The following is a 17,605-nucleotide window of genomic DNA, read 5'->3' as shown; positions in this document are numbered from 1 at the left end:
TGTTTCCTTTTGTCCTTCCCCTTACAATTCTGCTTTATCTCTTACTCCCATTTATAATAATAAAAGCATAATATGCTAATTAGACCAGACAGCCCAACGACCTTCCAGGCGACCTTCCAGAGGAAGCCAGGGCTGCGAAGGCCAAGCCCCTTGCATGGATTTCGTGCATCCGGCCTCTAGTTTACTACAATCATGAGTGCAACATCCTCAAGAATCCAAAGTAAAAAAGTCTTAGGAAGCCTGAGTCCTAATGTCAGCCTGCCAGACATGTGAGAACTTTACAGTCTGTTTCTTGTCTTGTGTGTCATCTGCTTAGGGAAGGAAAAAAGTACTAGGAAGCACATTTGAGTTCACTGAAAGGGTGTGTTCTTCCAGATATCCCTGTTGCCATGCCAGTAGTGACTGTTCACATCCACCTCTCAGCTACATATGCTTATATTTATACTAGAGGCCTGGTGCATGAAATTCGTGCATGGGGGGAGGGGGTCCCCTCAGCTCAGCCTGCACCCTCTCCAATCCAGGACTCCTCAGGGGATGTCTGACTGCTGCTTTAGGCCCGATTGGGCCTAAACTGGCAGTCGGACATCCCTCTCACAATCCGGGACCACTGGCTCCTAACTGCTCACCTGCCTGCCAGCTTGATCACCCCTAACCGCCTCTGCCTGCCAGCCTGGTCGCCCCCAACCACCCCCCGCCAACCTGGTCACCCCCAACTACCCCCCACCCCCGCCACCAGCCTGGTCACTCCTAACTTGCCCCCCCCCCCCCCCGCCAGCATGGTCGCCCCTTATTGCCCCCTCTGCTGGCCTGGTCGCCCCCAACTGCCCCCCTGCCAGCCTGGTCGCTCCTCACTGCCCCCCTCTGCCGGCCTGGTCGTCCTTAACTGCATCCCCCTGCTGCCTGGTCGCCCCTCTGCCTCCCCTCTGCCACCCTGGTTGCCTCCAACTTCCCCCCCTGTCGGCCTGGTTGCCCCTAACTGCTCCCACTGCAGGCCTGGTCGCCCCTCACTGCCCCCCTCTGCTGGCTTAGTTGCCCCTCAAGGCCCCCCTTGCAGGCTTGGTTGCCCCAACTGCCCCCCCTGCTGGCCTGGTCGCCCCTCACTGCCCCCCTCTGCCGGCCTGGTTGCCGCCAACTGTTCCCCCTGCCGGCCTGGTCGCCCCTCACTGCCCTCCTCTGCCAGCCTGGTCACCTCTCACTGCCCCCCCAGCCAGTCTGGTTGCCCCACACAGCCTGCTGTTTGGTCATTTGGTTGCCCCTCACTGCCCCCCCCACCCCCTTCGGCCTGGTCGCCCCACACAGCCTGCTGGTTGATCATTTTGTCACCCCTCACTGCCCCCCCGCCGACCTCGTTGCAGCCAATTGCGCCCCCTGCTGGCCTGGTCACCCCATGCAGCCTGCTGCTCAGTCGTTTGGTCGTCCCTCACTAAAACCCTGCTGGCCTGGTCGCCCCATGCAGCCTGGTGTTCATTTGTTTGGTCATCCCTCACTAACGCCCCTGGTGGACTTGTCGCCCCACTCAGTCTATTCGGTCGACCGTTCGGTCGTCCGTTCGGTTGCGATGGCCCCTGGCTCTTTATATATATAGATACTAGAGACCCAATGCACGAAATTCGTGCAAGGGGCTCGGCCCTCGCAGCCCCGGCTTCATCCGGAAGGTCATTCTGCTGTTTGGTCTAATTAGCATATTAGCTCTTTATTATATAGGAGGATATTTAGAAAGCAGGACTCTTGGAATCTTCAAGTTTGGCAGAGGTCAGTTTTGCATTCAAGCCTTTCTATGAACCTACATGCCGTTTTGCTCTTTTTAAATAGGAAAATAGCAAGTATTGACTTGTAATTGGCAAGAATCACCTCTAGGAATAGAATTACAAAGTCATATAATTTGAAAGATTTGGACTATCTCACTTCCAAAAGGACTTTATTTTTTTATTTTTTTTAATTTGACAATACTTTTTATTGTAAATTCCATATAGCCAGTTGATTTTTACAGTACACTTTTCTTTTTTTTTCTTTTTTAAATAAATCTTTATTGTTCAGATTATTACAGTTGTTTCTCTTTTTTCCCCCCATAGCTCCCCTCCACCCGGTTCCCACCCTGCCCTCTGCTCTCACCGCCCCCCCCCAACTGTCCTCATCCATAGGTGCACGATTTTTGTCCAGTCTCTTCCCACATCCCCCCCACCCCTTTCCCCCCCAAGAATAGTCAGTCCACTCCCTTTCTATGCCCCTGATTCTTTTTTTTTTTTTCATAAAAAATATATTTTATTGATTTTCTACAGAGAGGAAGGGAGAGAGAGAGTTAGAAACATCGATGAGAGAGGAACATCGATCAGCTGCCTCCTGCACATCTCCTACTGGGGATGCGCCCGCAACCCAGGTACATGCCCTTGGCCAGAATCGAATCCGGGACCCCCCAGTCCGCAAGCCGACGCTCTATCCACTGAGCCAAACTGGTTTCGGCCCCTGATTCTATTATAATCACCAGTTCATTCTGTTCATCAGATTATTTATTCACTTGATTTTTAGATTTACTTGTTGATAGATGTGTATTTGTTGTTCATAATTTGTATCTTTACCTTTTTCTTCTTCTTCCTCTTCTTAAAGGATACCTTTCAGCATTTCATATAATACTGGTTTGGTAGTGATGACCTCCTTTAGCTTTTCCTTATCTGTGAAGCTCTTTATCTGACCTTCAATTTTGAATGATAGCTTTGCTGGATAAAGTAATCTTGGTTGTAGGTTCTTGGCATTCATCACTTTGAATATTTCTTGCCACTCCCTTCTGGCCTGCAAAGTTTCTGTTGAGAAATCAGCTGACAGTCATATGGGTACTCCCTTGTAGGTAACTGACCGTCTTTCTCTTGCTGCTTTTAAGATTCTCTCTTTGTCTTTTGCTCTTGGAATTTTAATTATGATGTGTCTTGGTGTGGTCCTCTTTGGATTCCTTTTGTTTGGGGTTCTCTGCGCTTCCTGGACTTGTAAGTCTATTTCTTTCACCAGGTAGGGGAAATTTTCTGTCATTATTTCTTCAAATAGGTTTTCAATATCTTGCTCTCTCTCTTCTTCTGGCACCCCTATAATTCTGATGTTGGTACGCTTGAAGCTGTCCCAGAGGCTCCTTACACTATCTTCCTATTTTTGGATTCTTTTTTCGTTTTGCTTTTCTGGTTGGGTGTTTTTTGCTTCTTCGTATTTAAAATCTTTGGCTTGATTCTTGCGATCCTCTAGTCTGCTGTTGGAACTCTGCATAATATCCTTTATTTCAGTCAGTGTATGCTTATTTCTAGTTGGTTCTTTTTCATACCCTCGATGGTCTCACAAGATTTCTTGAGGATCTCACTACATTTATTGGCGGTCTCACCCGTCTTTTTGAAGGTCTTACTAAATTTGTCGGCAGTTTCTAGAAAGTTCTTGAAAAACCTTAAAAGTGTGGTTTTGAACTCTATATCCAATAGTTTGCTTTCCTCCATTTCTGTCATTTGTGACCTGTTTCTTTGTCTCCACATTTTGGCTGCTTCCCTGTGTTGATTGAGTGGCCTTCTGTGCTAGATGTCCTGTAGGGCCCAGTGGCTCAGCCTTCCCAATTACCTGAGGTGGACACTCTTGGTGCACCCCCTTGTGGGCTTTGTGCACAGTCTTGTTGTAGTTAAGCCTTGATTGTTGTAGGTATCACTGGGAGGAATTGACCTCCAGGCCAATTGGCTGTGAGAATCAGCTGTGTCTGCAGTGGGAGAACTTCTTTGCTGGAGACACCCCTCCAGGGCAAGACTTGCTTCAGTGGGGCTTTGGTGCTCACTGAGTCTGCCCCCTGAATGTGTCCTTTATGGATCCTAGGAGCTGCAATCTGGATGGTCCCACTCTGACCACCGGGCACACTGGGTCTGGGAGCTCTAAGGAGGTGCTAATCTAGCCTCTGCCTGAGGCTATCCAGCAGGAGCCTGGTGTGAAGCAATGCAAGTTGCCTGGGGCCTTGGGCCAGGTGCAATTTGTTAGGTAATTTTCAGGTTGCAAAGGGTCAGGCCTTTCATATGCAAAAGCCTCCTTGTGTGGCTTGCGGCTTGGGTGGGGCGGGGTCCTAGGGGATCAACAGGGCAGAGCAGGCAGCTATGGCTGCCCTCAGAGGCCCCGCTTCTCAGTGTCCTGGCTTCTCAGTGTCCCAGCAATCGCTGCAAGCACTTCTGAGAGAAAGCCGCCCTCGAGTTCCCACCGATGCCAGACAGTCCAGTTTCTCCCGTATGAGTCTGGGTCCCCAGAGACTTGCCCGGAACTGGAACTCAGAGCTTGAGACTCCCTCCAGATTGAAAAAGACAACCGTGTCCTCAGCCGCCAGCCTTTTCCGCATGCTCCTCCATACCTCTGTACTTTCGCACCGCAACTCCTCTGAGTCTCGGTATGCTTTTCTCTTTCCTTCTAGTTGTAGAATTTCCACTCAGCCAGCCTTCCTGTGGTTTTGGATGATGTCCATTCCGTCTTTTAGTTGTATTCTTGAAGTGGTTGTGCGAGGCAGCAATCTCCGGTGTTTACCTATGCCGCCATCTTGGTTTTTTTCCCCAAAAAGTTTTTTTATACTCATAGGATACTGTATCAGAAAACCTGGCTAAAGTGTCATTTCCAGGCACTAATTGATTAGTGTTTATTACTCTTCATATCACTTTCTGCTTTGTTGGGCTTTGAGAAGGAGAGATAACTTTAGAGCAGATTGCCTGGGAAGGGCAGGCTTTGAAAGGTATCTTGTTGGGGCTCTAGGAAGTGATGGAGAAGGCAGAAGCTACCTGGACAGGAGATGGGGATATTACAGAAAGGAAAGGTTACAAAAACTGAGATAAGAGGGTACAAAAGCAACTTTTTTCTTTTCATAATTATAACTACAAAAGTTTAACAAAGAGAAAGAATAGCATTAGCCTGTTTGTGATAAAGCCAAAAGCTCATAAACAATTAGCAAAGTACTAAAGCATGTGGTTCCATTTATGATTATATCTAATGAACGATCAGTTCATAATTCAAGAACGTCCTCTTATATTATTTAAACGTAAGACGGAAACCATAAAAATCTTAGAAGAATCCATAGGCAGCAAAATATCAGACATATGTCATAGCAATATCTTTACCAATACAGCTCCTAGGACAATGAAAACTAAGGAGAAAATAAATCAGACTACATCAAAATAAAAAGCTTCTGCACAGCGAAAGAAACTACCAACAAAACAAGGGGACTCTTTCCCCCTCCTCACGTGGGAGTCTGTACTTGTTCTTCAATAAATCTCCACCTTTGCTATATACACAAAACAACAACAAGATGCCGAAACCGGTTTGGCTCAGTGGATAGAGCGTCAGCCTGCGGACTGAAGGGTCCCTGGTTCGGTTCCGGTCAAGGGCATGTACCTTGGTTGCGGGCACATCCCCAGTAGGAGATGTGCAGGAGGCAGCTGATCGATGTTTCTCTCTCATCGATGTTTCTAACTCTCTCTCTCCCTTCCTCTCTGTAAAAAATCAATAAAATATATTTAAAAAAAAAACAACAACAACAAGAAAGTCTACTGTATGGGAGAACGTATTTGCCAATGTTATCTCCTATAAGGGTCTAATCTCCAGGGGGTACAGCCTGAGGTCCCCCGGCCCAGCATTGGGGCGGGGGCGGGGCGCACCTTGGGGCCCCCCATCAAGCCCCGCTGGGCAGGGGGCACAGCCTGAGGTCCCCCAGTCTGCCGCCGGAGCGGGTGGAGCAGCCTGAGGTCCCCTGGCCCAGCACCGAGGGTGGGGGTCACAGCCTCAGGACCCGGCCTGGTGCCAGGGTAGGGGTCATGGCCTGAGGTTCCCCATCAAGCCCCACTGGACAGGGGTGTGTGGCCTGAGGTCCTCTGTCAAGCCCTGCCGGGTGAGGGGCGCGGCTTGAGATCCTCTGGCCTGGTGCCGGGGCAGGGGGCGCAGCCTGAGGTCCCCCATCAAGCCCCGCTGGGCGAGGGGTGCAGCTTGAGGTTCCCTGGCCTGGCACTGAGGTAGGGGACGCGGCCTGAGGTCCCCCGGCCTAGTGCCGAGGCAGGGGGTGCAGCCTGAGGTCCCCGGGCCCAGCACCGGGATGGGGGTCGCACCTTGAGGTCCCCCGTCAAGCCCCACCAGGCAGGGGGCATGGCCCGAGGTCCCCTGTCAAGCCCTGCTGGGGGGGGGGCATGGCCTGAGGTCCCCCGTCAAGCCCTGCTAGGGGGGCATGGCCTAAGGTCCCCCGGCCTGGCGCCAGGGTGGCCCCTGTCAAGCCCACGGGGGTGGGGAGCGCGCAGCCTCAGGTCCCTGCTGATTGCTTGTTAAAGCTCCTTACAGCAACTTGGCCTCTGCTGTGGGCTACGCCATCTTTGTGGTGGAGTGATGGTCAATTTGCATATTCCCTATTTATTATACAGGATAGGGCTCCACATACATAACAGTAATACTCAATAACAATTAATTATGTTTTTAGTTTGAATGTCTATGAGATCTCTTTGTGAGTTACTGTGTATAAGAGAATAATTGTTCCGCTTCTTAATGACTTTACTAAAATAGCAAACAATACAGTAATTGGAAAGTTTGAGTTTACTATTCATAAAAACCTTAGTTCTTTTCTGGGCTCTTATATCAAGACTGGAGGTCCAGTGCATGAAATTTGTGCACGGATCAGCTGATGGCCTGGGCACCTTCCTTCTCCCCCTTCCCTCGCACCTGGCACATGCCGCTGCCACCACTGGCGGCCCTGTCCCCTAGTCAAACTCCTGGTCGAGGGGACAGTTTGCATATTAGGCTTTTATTATATAGGATTTTATTATATAGGACTACCCTCTTCTTTTTAAGAATGAAAATATTTTATTTTCTCTTATGAGTAGCCTGGACAACTAGCATATTTAGAATGCTTTCTGTGTTCTTCAGGCACATGACTTTGAATTTTGTTATATTACTGATGGAACACTGCCTAACTTAGCCTTCTTCACCTTACTGCTTTTTCATATTCAAACATTATATAATGAACATTGTATAACCACAAATTTATTTTAAGTCTTTAAAGCTTGTGGTCTAGTAATACCTTCCTTCTCAAAGTAGAGGGACCACTTTCCTATTAGAAACAGCACTTCACTAGTTTTAGGTTCACCTCTGGTACTAACTAGCATTTAAGCATCCATTAATCCTCTCTGTTTTAGTTTCTTCACCTGTGAGATAGACAGGCCCTTTTATCCTTTTTTCGAGGTAAATATCCTAAATTCCAAAGTCCACATTCTGGTCAAATTTGTTTTTTGTATTCTTATTCTTACAGAATATCTACATTTCAGTTTCTGTGCCTATCAGGAGTTTTAATTCATCATGGATAATCTGTCATCAGAAGAAATTCAGTTGAGGGCTCACCAGGTTACTGATGAGGTAAATGTTTTACTTGGAATAAGTACAGTAGAGCCTTGTTTCTCAGACTTCTCTCATCTCGAACAATTCACTTCTTAACCTGACAATCCTTTCATGCTGATACCTGTACGATGAGTCATATATCTCTCAGGTGACAAACAAAGGAGAGAATGTGCAAATATGAGTCAATTTACCGATGTTAAAATCTTAAGATATTGTGCCGTGAATATTTTTGTGTTGTTGTTGTGTGGTTTTTTTTGCTTTTGTTGCTGCTTATAATTATTGTAAAATTTTCATTTTTTACTATACATTTACTTTCCTTTTTGTTAAATTTTAATTTACATTTCATGTCCTTTTTGTTTTTAAAGTGTTTATTTATAGATTAAATAGTACAGTAGACATGTACTGTATATGAGAAAGGTTAAAACAAGTAATCACTGGGGGTCTTGAGTGGATTAATTCAATTTACATTATTTCTAATGGGAAAAAATGATTCGGTTTTTGAACAGCTTCCGGAACAAATTAAGTTCAAGAAACGAGGTTCCCCTATAATTAATTTTCTTTTAATGTTCACAGTGGAGGGATGAGAGGACTTCTTTAGAAGACCAATTTGGCCTCTTCCAAGTCCCTTTATATCAAAGAATGCATTTGCCCTACAGTGCCATTACTAGCTCCTTATTTTTTCATTTTACCAAAAAACTAAATACAGAAAATGAAAACAGTTTATATGATTATTTTTTAGGTAATTATTACCTAACAGTTACTTACATCAACTATACTGTAGACTTGAGGAATTCTGGACAGTTAATTTTAACAGAACTTTCTGATATCTGTGTAATATACTTAGGTTCCTGCTTACATTAAAATTTTATAAATCCCATTAATTTCACCCTCCATATTTTTTCTTAATGAGTACCTGGTAGGAAGTTTTCAACTTTTTGTTTGGTTGTTTTAATGCAGGGGTGGGAAACCTTTTTTCTGCCAAGGACCATTTGGATATTTATAATACCATTTGCGGGCCATACAGAATTATCAACTTAAAAATTAGCCTGCTATATTTGGTCAAACATTTAATTAACTTACCCATAATGCCTTGGCAGGGCCAGACCAAATGATTTCACAGGTCTTATATGGCCCGAGGGCTGGACATTACCCACCCCTATTTTAAGGGAGGAATTGATGTGCTGACAACATTATTTCTTTACTTATTTTTAATTTATCTTTATTGTTGAAAATATTACAGATATCCCCTCCCCCCACCCCTTGACCTGCTCCCACCCCCTCCCTAGGCCTTTGCTTCACTATTTAGTCTGTCCATAGGTTATGCATATGCATATAATTTCTTTGTTTAATCCCTCTCCCCTCCCCCCCCCCCCCTTCCCTCTGAAATACACCAGTCTGTTGCATGGTTCAATGTCTCTGGATCTATTTTGTTCATCAATTATTTTATTCATTAGATTCCACATGTAAGTGAGATCATGTGATAATTATTTTTCTGTGATTGTCTTATTTCACTTAGCATAATACTCTCCAGGTTCCTCCATGCTGTCTCAAAGGATAAGAGATACTTTTTTACGCTGCATAGTATTCTATTGTGTGTGTGGGCAATCTTTAAAAATAGAATAGCATCATTAATATGGCTTGTGATCAGATTTTTCCTTTTTTCTACATGTTTGAGAATGATAAAATTCTTATTTTTTTCCTAGTCTCTGGAAAGTACAAGGAGAATCCTGGGGTTAGCCATTGAGGTAAGAAAGTGTTTAATTATTAAGTTAAATACAGATACTGTGTAGGAGGGATCCTAATATCACAAGCTGGAATTGGTATTAAGAGTTAAGGGCATTGTATCAGTAAGCTTCATTATTTGACACCAGCAATTGATGAAATCATTGTCAAACCATGCACTAACTAACGGGACTTTCCCCCCCATTGACAGTATTGGAATATGACAGGGAAGATCAGTGTATCATGAGTTTGTGATTTAATTATTTGAGGGGAGGGGGGTAGTATGTTAAAGTATGTTGGTTTGCAGATACTAATTTTCTCTGGTTATACTCCTCTAAGAACTTAAGTTTCTAAATGATTCTCTCCTGTTATTTGTCAGGCCTTACAGTTTTTGTGTCTGTTATTTTTGCTAAGTTTTGTTGTGCTATCAGCTATTTTTCCTTCTTTTAGTCTCAGGATGCGGGAATCAAGACTATCACTATGCTGGATGAACAAGGGGGTGAGTTGAAGTTATTGGCAGAAACTTTTGATTTGACTTAAGATGTCAGAAAGCCCTTTCAAATCAGCCATGTATAAAATTAAGCCTTTGGGAATGCTTTCCTTTTGTAAGATAAGAGTGTTTACTTCTTTCTTCTGATTTGAATTATATTATGTTTATTACTAACTAGAGGCCCGGTGCATGGAATTGGTGCATGGGGTGAGGGGGGCCCTCAGCCTGGCCTGCACCTTTTTGCAATCCAGAACTCCTCAGACATCCCTTTCGCAATCTGGGACTGCTGGCTCCTAACCACTCACCTGCCTGCTTGCCTGATCACCCCTAACCACTCTGCCTGCCTGCCTCATTGCCCCTAACCACTCGTCTGCCTGCCTCAGCACCCCTAACCACTCGCCTGCCTGCCTGATTGCCTTTAACCACTCTGCCTGATTGACCCTAACCGCTCGCCTGCCTGCCTGATTGCCTTTAACCACTCTTCCTGATTGACCCTAATCGCTTGCCTGCCTGCCTGATCGCCCCTAACTGCTTACCTACTTGCCTGATCGCCCCTAACCGCTCTGCCTGATCACCCCTAACCACTCTGCCTGCCTGCCTGATCACCCCTAACCGCTCTGCCTGCCTGCTTGATCACCCCTTACTGCTCACCTGCCTTCCTGATTGCCCCTAACTGCCTCAGCCTCTGCCCCCGCCGCTTCGTCCGGAAGGACATCCAGAATGATGTCCGGAAGGTCGTTTGGCTATCTGGTCTAATCAGCATATTACCCTTTTATTATTATAGATTGGAGGTAGGGACAACAATGTCGAGTTGTATACCAGTCATTTGTTTGGTAGTAGGACTTACCCTGTGCATTATATATATATATACATTAGATATTATGATATTTTTGCATTTTCAGAAATCAAGTCCTTAAATAGGTCTAGATTCCAGTGAGCTTGGAAACATTCCATTTGAATTGGCCTTCAATCATCTGGTCTAGTTTTTACTAGTCTTATGACAGCCCACAGGTTTTGAACCTATTCATTGATAGAAATGCTGGGGATCTGGTCTGGCCACAGTATACTTAATTTGGTCGCAGGGGTGATCTCTAAATAAATCCTCACATGCTCTTATTATACAGATTTCTTTAGAACAGATCTTTGCCTAGTAAGAGTCCAGGTGCCTCAGGATTAGTATGTGAAAGATTGCTTTAATGTTGGACAGTATGTAAAACCTCCTGGCACTAATACAGTCACTATGGTGTGTTATTGTTGGTTTCAAGGTTGAAGTTTGCTGTTTTATAATAATAGCATTATGAATGTAACTTCCACAATTTATTCTTAGAACAACTAAACCGCATAGAAGAAGGCATGGATCAAATAAATAAAGACATGAAAGAGGCAGAGAAGACTTTAACAGAACTCAACAAGTGCTGTGGTCTTTGTGTCTGCCCATGTAATAGGTGAGTTGATAAACCAGGACCTTTAAAAAATAATTTAAAGTAAGAGCATCCCTCCCTCTCCCCTCCCTGCACCGGTCCCCCCCCATCCCCAAAGAAGGTAATGAAGTGTGACTGGGCCTAAATAAGGAAATTTGTTAGATAAACTTAAGCTATTTCTCCCTCAGGCAGATCAAGCTTTTCATGTAAATGGGCAGATTCACTGAAAACCATGGCTTAAATTTGATCAATTCTTGGATCAAGTTCCAATTTCTTTTTTAGTAATATACAAAAAGATTGGGAGATATACATCTGGATAATACAGAGAAGATGGAATTAGTGTTTTTTCCTTCCAAACAAGGAGGATTAACAAAATATATATTCTGTGGTAGGCGCGTGAGGATGGCCAGGGAAGTAAAGGACTTGGGCCCTGTCTTCAAAGGACAACCCTATGGTTGGATGTATGAGGAAGAATAGCAAAGTGTAAAAAATATATAAATCTAGTGCTAGATGATGTGTTATCAACTAAGGCAAGTACAGAATTGATAAAGGTTGATTTGTAGAATATCTTATAGGAAAGACTAGAGGCCCAGTGCACGAAATCGTGCATGGGGGGGGGGGGGCGTCCCTCAGCCCAGCCTGCACCCTCTCGCAATCTGGGACCCCTCAGGGGATGTCCGACTGCTCATTTAGGCCTGATCCTGCAGGGATCTCTGTGGGATAGGGCCTAAACGGGCAGTCAGACATTCCTCTCACAATCCGGGACTACTGGCTTCTAACCGCTTGCCTGCCTGATTGCCCCTTACTACACTGCATGCCTGTCTCATCACCCCTAACCACTCACCTGCCTGCCTGATTGCCCCTAACCACTTGTCTGCCTGCCTGATTGCCCTTAACCACTTGCCTGTCTGCCTGATGGCCCCTAACTGCTCCCCTGCCTGCCTCATTGCCCCTAACGACTCTGCCTGCCTGCCTGCCTCATTGCCCCTAACTGCCTCTGCCTGCCTGCCTCATTGCCCCTAACCACTCGCCTGCCTGCCTCATCGCCCCTAACTGCCTCTGCCTGCCTGCCTCATTGCCCCTAACCACCTCTGCCTGCCTGCCTCATGGCCCCTAACCACTCACCTGCCTGCCTCATCACCCCTAACCACCTCTGCCTGCCTGCCTCATCGCCTCTAACCACTTGCCTGCCTGCCTGATCGCTCCTAACTGCTCACCTGCCTGCCTGATCACCCCTAACCGCTCGCCTGCCTGCCTCATCGCCCCTAACCACTTGCCTTCCTGCCTGATGGCCCCTAACCACTCTGCCTGCCTGCCTGATCACCCCTAACTGCCTCTGCCTCAGCCCCCGCCACCACAGCTTCGTCGGGAAGGACGTCCGGAAGGTCGTTTGGCTGTCTGGTCTAATTAGCATATTATGCTTTTATTATTATAGATAGGACTTGAATTAGGCTCTGAGTGATTAGAAGGATCTGGATGGACATGGAAGAACGGAAGGCATTTTCTGTGGGAGATTTAATGTAAACAAACATTACAGACAATCTTGATTTAACTGAGCTGCATGATTTATATAGATGAGAAGTGGAAAATAAGACATAAGTAGGCTGTAGAGTAACTTGAATGCCAGAGTAAGGAGTTGATGGTTTGGAGGGAATATATAACTACACACCAGAAGACTAGTTAGAAACTTTTTGTAATCGAGGCCTGTGAAGTAAGACCTTATCATTGAGATTAGAGAGAAAAATGTAGGTCAGATTCTTTTTAAATCAGCTGATTGTATATCAAACACGAAGGAAAACTCAAAACAGACTCCAAAGATCTGAGATTTCTAGTAAACTAGGAGATAAAAGTCTTTAAACTATTTGTATATAGTGTATGAGATTGTGCTTGACAGGAAGGAATTCTTTCTTCTTGGTGACTCCATTTGAATATTTAAATTCTTTACTTATTCTAGGGTAAATCAAACTCCATGGTGTTGACAAATATTATATTATTCAGATCACACTGAGGTTTGGATTAAGTCAATTAATCATTATCTTACCTTCTGTTGGAGCTCATCTTTGTTTTAAGAAGTAATTAACAAAAAAACTTTGAACTTTATCCTTAAAGGGCAGTGTCTGGAGATTGAATGGCTATCATAACTGCTGAAGAGTATTCATCTTCTAAGAGCTTCATAAGCTTTCATACTTCCATCTAGTTGTCTCAGGGTGTGGTAAACCAAGAATGGGATACAAAGGTTTACAGACTCAGCATTTTTACTCCCCAAAGGAGTTAGTAATGGAGGAACTTTTGTTATTCTGTCATAATTTCTGATAAGTGCTTTCATGTGGTAACCTTCTCTGTGCCATTGCTACTAGAGAAAATAGAGTTAAGTTGCTTTGATTAACTTCAGTGTTGTTTTAGGCACAAGAAGTTACGATTTGACAGTGTTCTATCTATGCTTGTCCATTGGCTTCCTATTCTAAGACAAGTCTGTTGATCTCTTTAGACCTTGGATAAGTCTCCAAAATTGCATATTTTATTAACTATGACTGTCATTCAGGGTTTAATAGATTACTATAAGCAAACAAGTTAGAAATGCACAGATTTTTTTATCCAAATGCTTAACTATGTTTTTCAGACTTATCCTTTTCTCCTGTGTACTGTGTACCCTCTTGGAAGAGTACAGAGAAAAAATAAATTAATTTTAGTTAGATTAGATATTAAGAGAATAGCAAGGAGGAAGAATTCCTCCCTAGAACCTACAGCAAAATCAGTTCTCAGTCAGCAGTTGAACAGGAAGAGCAGTGAATCCTAAGATGGTCTAATATCATAGAAAGTGGGAAATGAAATTACAGAAGTATTAATTTTATTTCTCTTTGTGTATCCCAGCCAAGCATGGGCAAGATTTTCTTGGACACTTGTGAAAGAGAGGATAGAGTATGGTCCTGAAGCAGTCTTTCACCTCTAACCTCAGCAGAACTCTTTCTCAGAGGGTCAAGAGAAGGCAGTTCTTAACAGATGGAATCAAGGGGTTACTATAATAGAACAGTTGTTCCCTGAAGAGGAGAGAGTTAGAGATGTCTGATTGTAATTCCTTCCACCTATCTTTTCTTTATGTCTGAGTCCTTGGCCTCTAAGGTATGTCTTGTCCTCAGTTATATCTGCTCTCATTTCTGTCAGTGTTTTGACCTTTCCAGTTTCATCTGCTGGTTTCCGTTTAGGCTTTTCATATAAACGGCCATACCATGAGCTTCTCAAAGGTCAATACAGGGTCTTAATTTTCTTCGTAAAAGGCTATTACTAATTCTGGTATTAGTAATAACAACTCGGGTCCAGTCTCTTGCCTATCATTCAGAAATCTAAAAGACTCTGAAAGCCAAAGGTTTGGTTTTTTTATTTGTCTTTTTCATAATGTGGTACCACAACTCATTGATTAGGCCACAAAATGTAACCGGAACTGAAGCTTTTTATATTCTTTATTACACTTAATATGTCAGTTTGTTTCACTGCAGAAATATTGTTGTATTTGATCATGTGGTACTGCTCAAAATGTTTCACATCCAAGGGTTTGGATAAGAGCTGTGGGCCTATAATGTTAATTTAGACTCTTACTATTCTGAGCACTTTCAATTTAATCCTAACAGTAACTTTAATATGAGATAGATTTTCTTATTTTCACTATTTTACATTTGGGGAAACGTAGGCACAAAGAGGCTACACTAGCAAGCAGAAGAGCTGAGATTCAAAACCAGGCAGAGCTCTGGCTTTTAACTATATCCTACATTTCTTGACCTTGGCAACAAAAGAATGAACTTTTTTGTTGTAGCTGTTGTTAGATGTCTTGCTATATAGAAAATGTCTTGAGTAGATTTGTTCTTTGAGATTTTGTATTTGTTTAGTAGTTTTCATTGAAGCCAGGTCAGCAAATCTTTTTTTTTTTTTTTTTAATTTTAAATAAGACATGGAAATAGCTTTACTTAACAGAACCTTATATTAGAAGGGAATTATAACTTCAGCTAATTTTTTTAAAGAATTACTAGATTTTAAAAATAAGACTCCCAGGATTAAACTTTAAAACTGTGAATAAATGTCATGTTAGCTTGCTACTATTTGAATCCTAATAGTAAAAGCAAAATATCGCATATCCTTATTAAAAATTTTATATCTTTGTGAATAACTTTGAAGAGTTGTAATTCTAATTAACAAGAGTTTAAAAGGAGGCAGACTTAAAATGGGAAGTCTCAGATTAGTAAACTGCCTGTTTAACCATTCTCAGGCAAGGTATCCTTCTGTCTTTACTTGCCTCTCTTCAGTCTGTGCTTATAATGTCAAAGATAATAGCACATAGTTTGAAGGCAAATTGGTATTTCTGGATCATTTCCTAGAGAAGTTCAAATTTGGTACTATAAATTTTATACTATTCCAATCCTGTGTCATATTGAGGTATAAATATTCAGCTCTGGTTGGTTAAAATAACATTGAATTATATTTTAGTTCACATTTGAGTTCACTTCCTTCATCCTGTTCACTGGAGAGATAGAAAGATGAGTAAGGCATATCTCTGGTTTTATTTATCATTACTATATTATTGTGCCTCTCATGGTACCTAATATATAGTAGGTGCTCAAAATATTTGTTGATTGAATGTCCTTGAGAAGCTTACTGGCTGATGGTCGAGTTGGCATGTAAAATGATTTTTTTTAAATTAAAATACCAACAAAAATTATAAGAGAAATAATTAAGAAAAATCTGTAATCACCAAGAAAAAAGTGAGGAAGTTTTACAACCTCTCCATTAGTATTTGCCTTCTCTCCATATTAATTTGCATAATTTTAGGAAAGAATATTATTACCCAGACATTCTTAGAAAAGACGAAATATGCTCTGATTAAATAGTTTTCTTATTTTTTCTTTTTATCTAGATTCTCAGATGTTGGTTGTTTCTATGGAATCAGGCAGGAATTTAAATGCATTATGTTTTGAAAACTCTAAAGCTGCTTCTGTTCTGTTTGACTGGCATTCACTATATTCTGCATTTCATTCTCTCACCTAATCTTTTCCTTTCTAATCTGCTTACTAAAAATGAAGATTTAACATCAGAAGCCGGGCTCAGTAACTGATCAGAGGGAACATTAAGATGCAGTCTTATGGCGCAGTTGGGGCTGTTAACCCGCTATCTAAAGGTGATGCTTCAAATGGCTTTTCTGTGCATGTGCATGGATTTTGTGAATGGTGGAGACTGTCCTAAAAACTGTGCTGTGGTGTGTAATGTAAAGTGAATTTGTTCTTGATGGGTACTGCCTGCCAAAATATGGACTTGACAAAAAGGACCTTAACTTATAATAGCACCCTTTGACTAATGGCTCTGATAACTAAGATTTTGCTAAATAACATTTAATATTATAAAAATAAAAATACCCCTGAAGCCCTTGCTGGTTTGGCTCAGTGGATAGAGCATCGGCCTGTGTACTGAAGGGTCCCGGGTTCAATTCTGGTCAAGGGCACATGCCCGGTGGTGGGTTTGATCACCAGTAGGGTGGTAGCCGATCAATGATTCTCTCTCATCATTGATATTTCTAGCTCTCTGTCCCTCTCCCTTCCTCTCTAAAATAAATAAAAATATAATTTTAAAAAATACCCCTGAAGTTTTCCTAAGGGGTTTTATTTATTTATATATTTATTATTGTTTTTTGGGTTAATCTTCCCCCTGAGGATATTTTTTCCATTGATTTTCTAGAGAGAGTGGAAAGAAAGAAGGGAGGGAGGGAGGGAGAGAGAGAGAGAGAGACATCGATGTGAGAGAGACACATCAATTAGTTGCCTACCACTGTGGCCCTGGATCAAATTGCAGGTATGTGCCCTTTATTGGGAATCGAACCCAAGACCCTTTGGTTGGCCGGCCAACGCTCCAACCACTGGGCACACCAGCCAGGGCCTAAGGGGTTTTAAATAGGTTGATCTTTTTAGAGAATTGCTGTCCTATTGCTGATCAAATGTAAGTGAATTCAGGCTAAATCTATCCCTTTCTATAGACTTTGATTTCAGCATCCTATTTTTTATTAAGTTTTCCTACTCCTATCTGGTTCCAGAATCAAGATTTTCTCTATTAAAGTGTTGCATGTAATACTTTGGATTCCCCACCATTAAGGCCATTACCAAATTGAGGAATTAATTGCCCAATCCAGTTATCTTAAATGTCATTTGGAACAAGGTGGGATATGAATTTAAAATGTTACCAATATTTAGTATCTGCTTTTTTAAAATAAAGGTTCCCCCCTCTTTATATATGTTATGATCTGTTCCATAATTTCTAATATGTCATATGTTAGTTTTCTATAGTTTCATGTTGAATTAATATGGAGCTAACCTTGGTTTTTATGAAAGTTAACCCTCTAGTCAGACTACTGTTTACTATAATGTTTCACTCCTTCATTTTGGATCTTTATGGGAATTATGAAGAGAATGGTTAAGTGTTAGAAAATTAAGTATTTGATTTTCACCCTGTTTTTTTCTTGGTCTCCTTTTTCTTCTTCCATGTAGTCTGATCATCCAAAACCACACACACACACACACACACTATAATTGGTATTTATTTTACCCCTTTTCTCCTTGATATGAAAGAAATTTGG

The 17,605-nt window shown here is 42.7% G+C and overlaps 1 protein-coding gene across 2 annotated transcripts in view; it reads left to right on the top strand.

Annotated features, from left to right (window-relative positions):
• The window catches only part of SNAP23 (synaptosome associated protein 23), a 38,201-nt gene that overhangs the window by 12,385 nt on the left and 8,211 nt on the right, over positions 1 to 17,605 (top strand). The window contains exons 2-6 of one of the 2 annotated variants that reach the window (XM_070424459.1): positions 7,277 to 7,380; positions 9,066 to 9,107; positions 9,535 to 9,583; positions 10,902 to 11,019; positions 15,899 to 15,931. In XM_070424459.1, the coding sequence (XP_070280560.1) occupies positions 7,324 to 7,380; positions 9,066 to 9,107; positions 9,535 to 9,583; positions 10,902 to 11,019; positions 15,899 to 15,931 (299 nt within the window). In that variant the 5' untranslated portion in view covers positions 7,277 to 7,323. The remainder of the gene's footprint in view (positions 1 to 7,276; positions 7,381 to 9,065; positions 9,108 to 9,534; positions 9,584 to 10,901; positions 11,020 to 15,898; positions 15,932 to 17,605) is intronic. The other variant, XM_070424451.1, reaches the window with a different exon arrangement.

Source organism: Myotis yumanensis, unplaced genomic scaffold, assembly GCF_028538775.1.
Source record: "Myotis yumanensis isolate MYYU_CA2020_CCGP unplaced genomic scaffold, mMyoYum1.0.hap1 SCAF_1, whole genome shotgun sequence".
In the NCBI taxonomy this organism is placed as follows: Eukaryota; Metazoa; Chordata; class Mammalia; order Chiroptera; family Vespertilionidae; genus Myotis; species Myotis yumanensis.
Note: the sequence above shows the minus strand (reverse complement) of the source record. Positions and strands in the feature narration are given on the sequence as shown.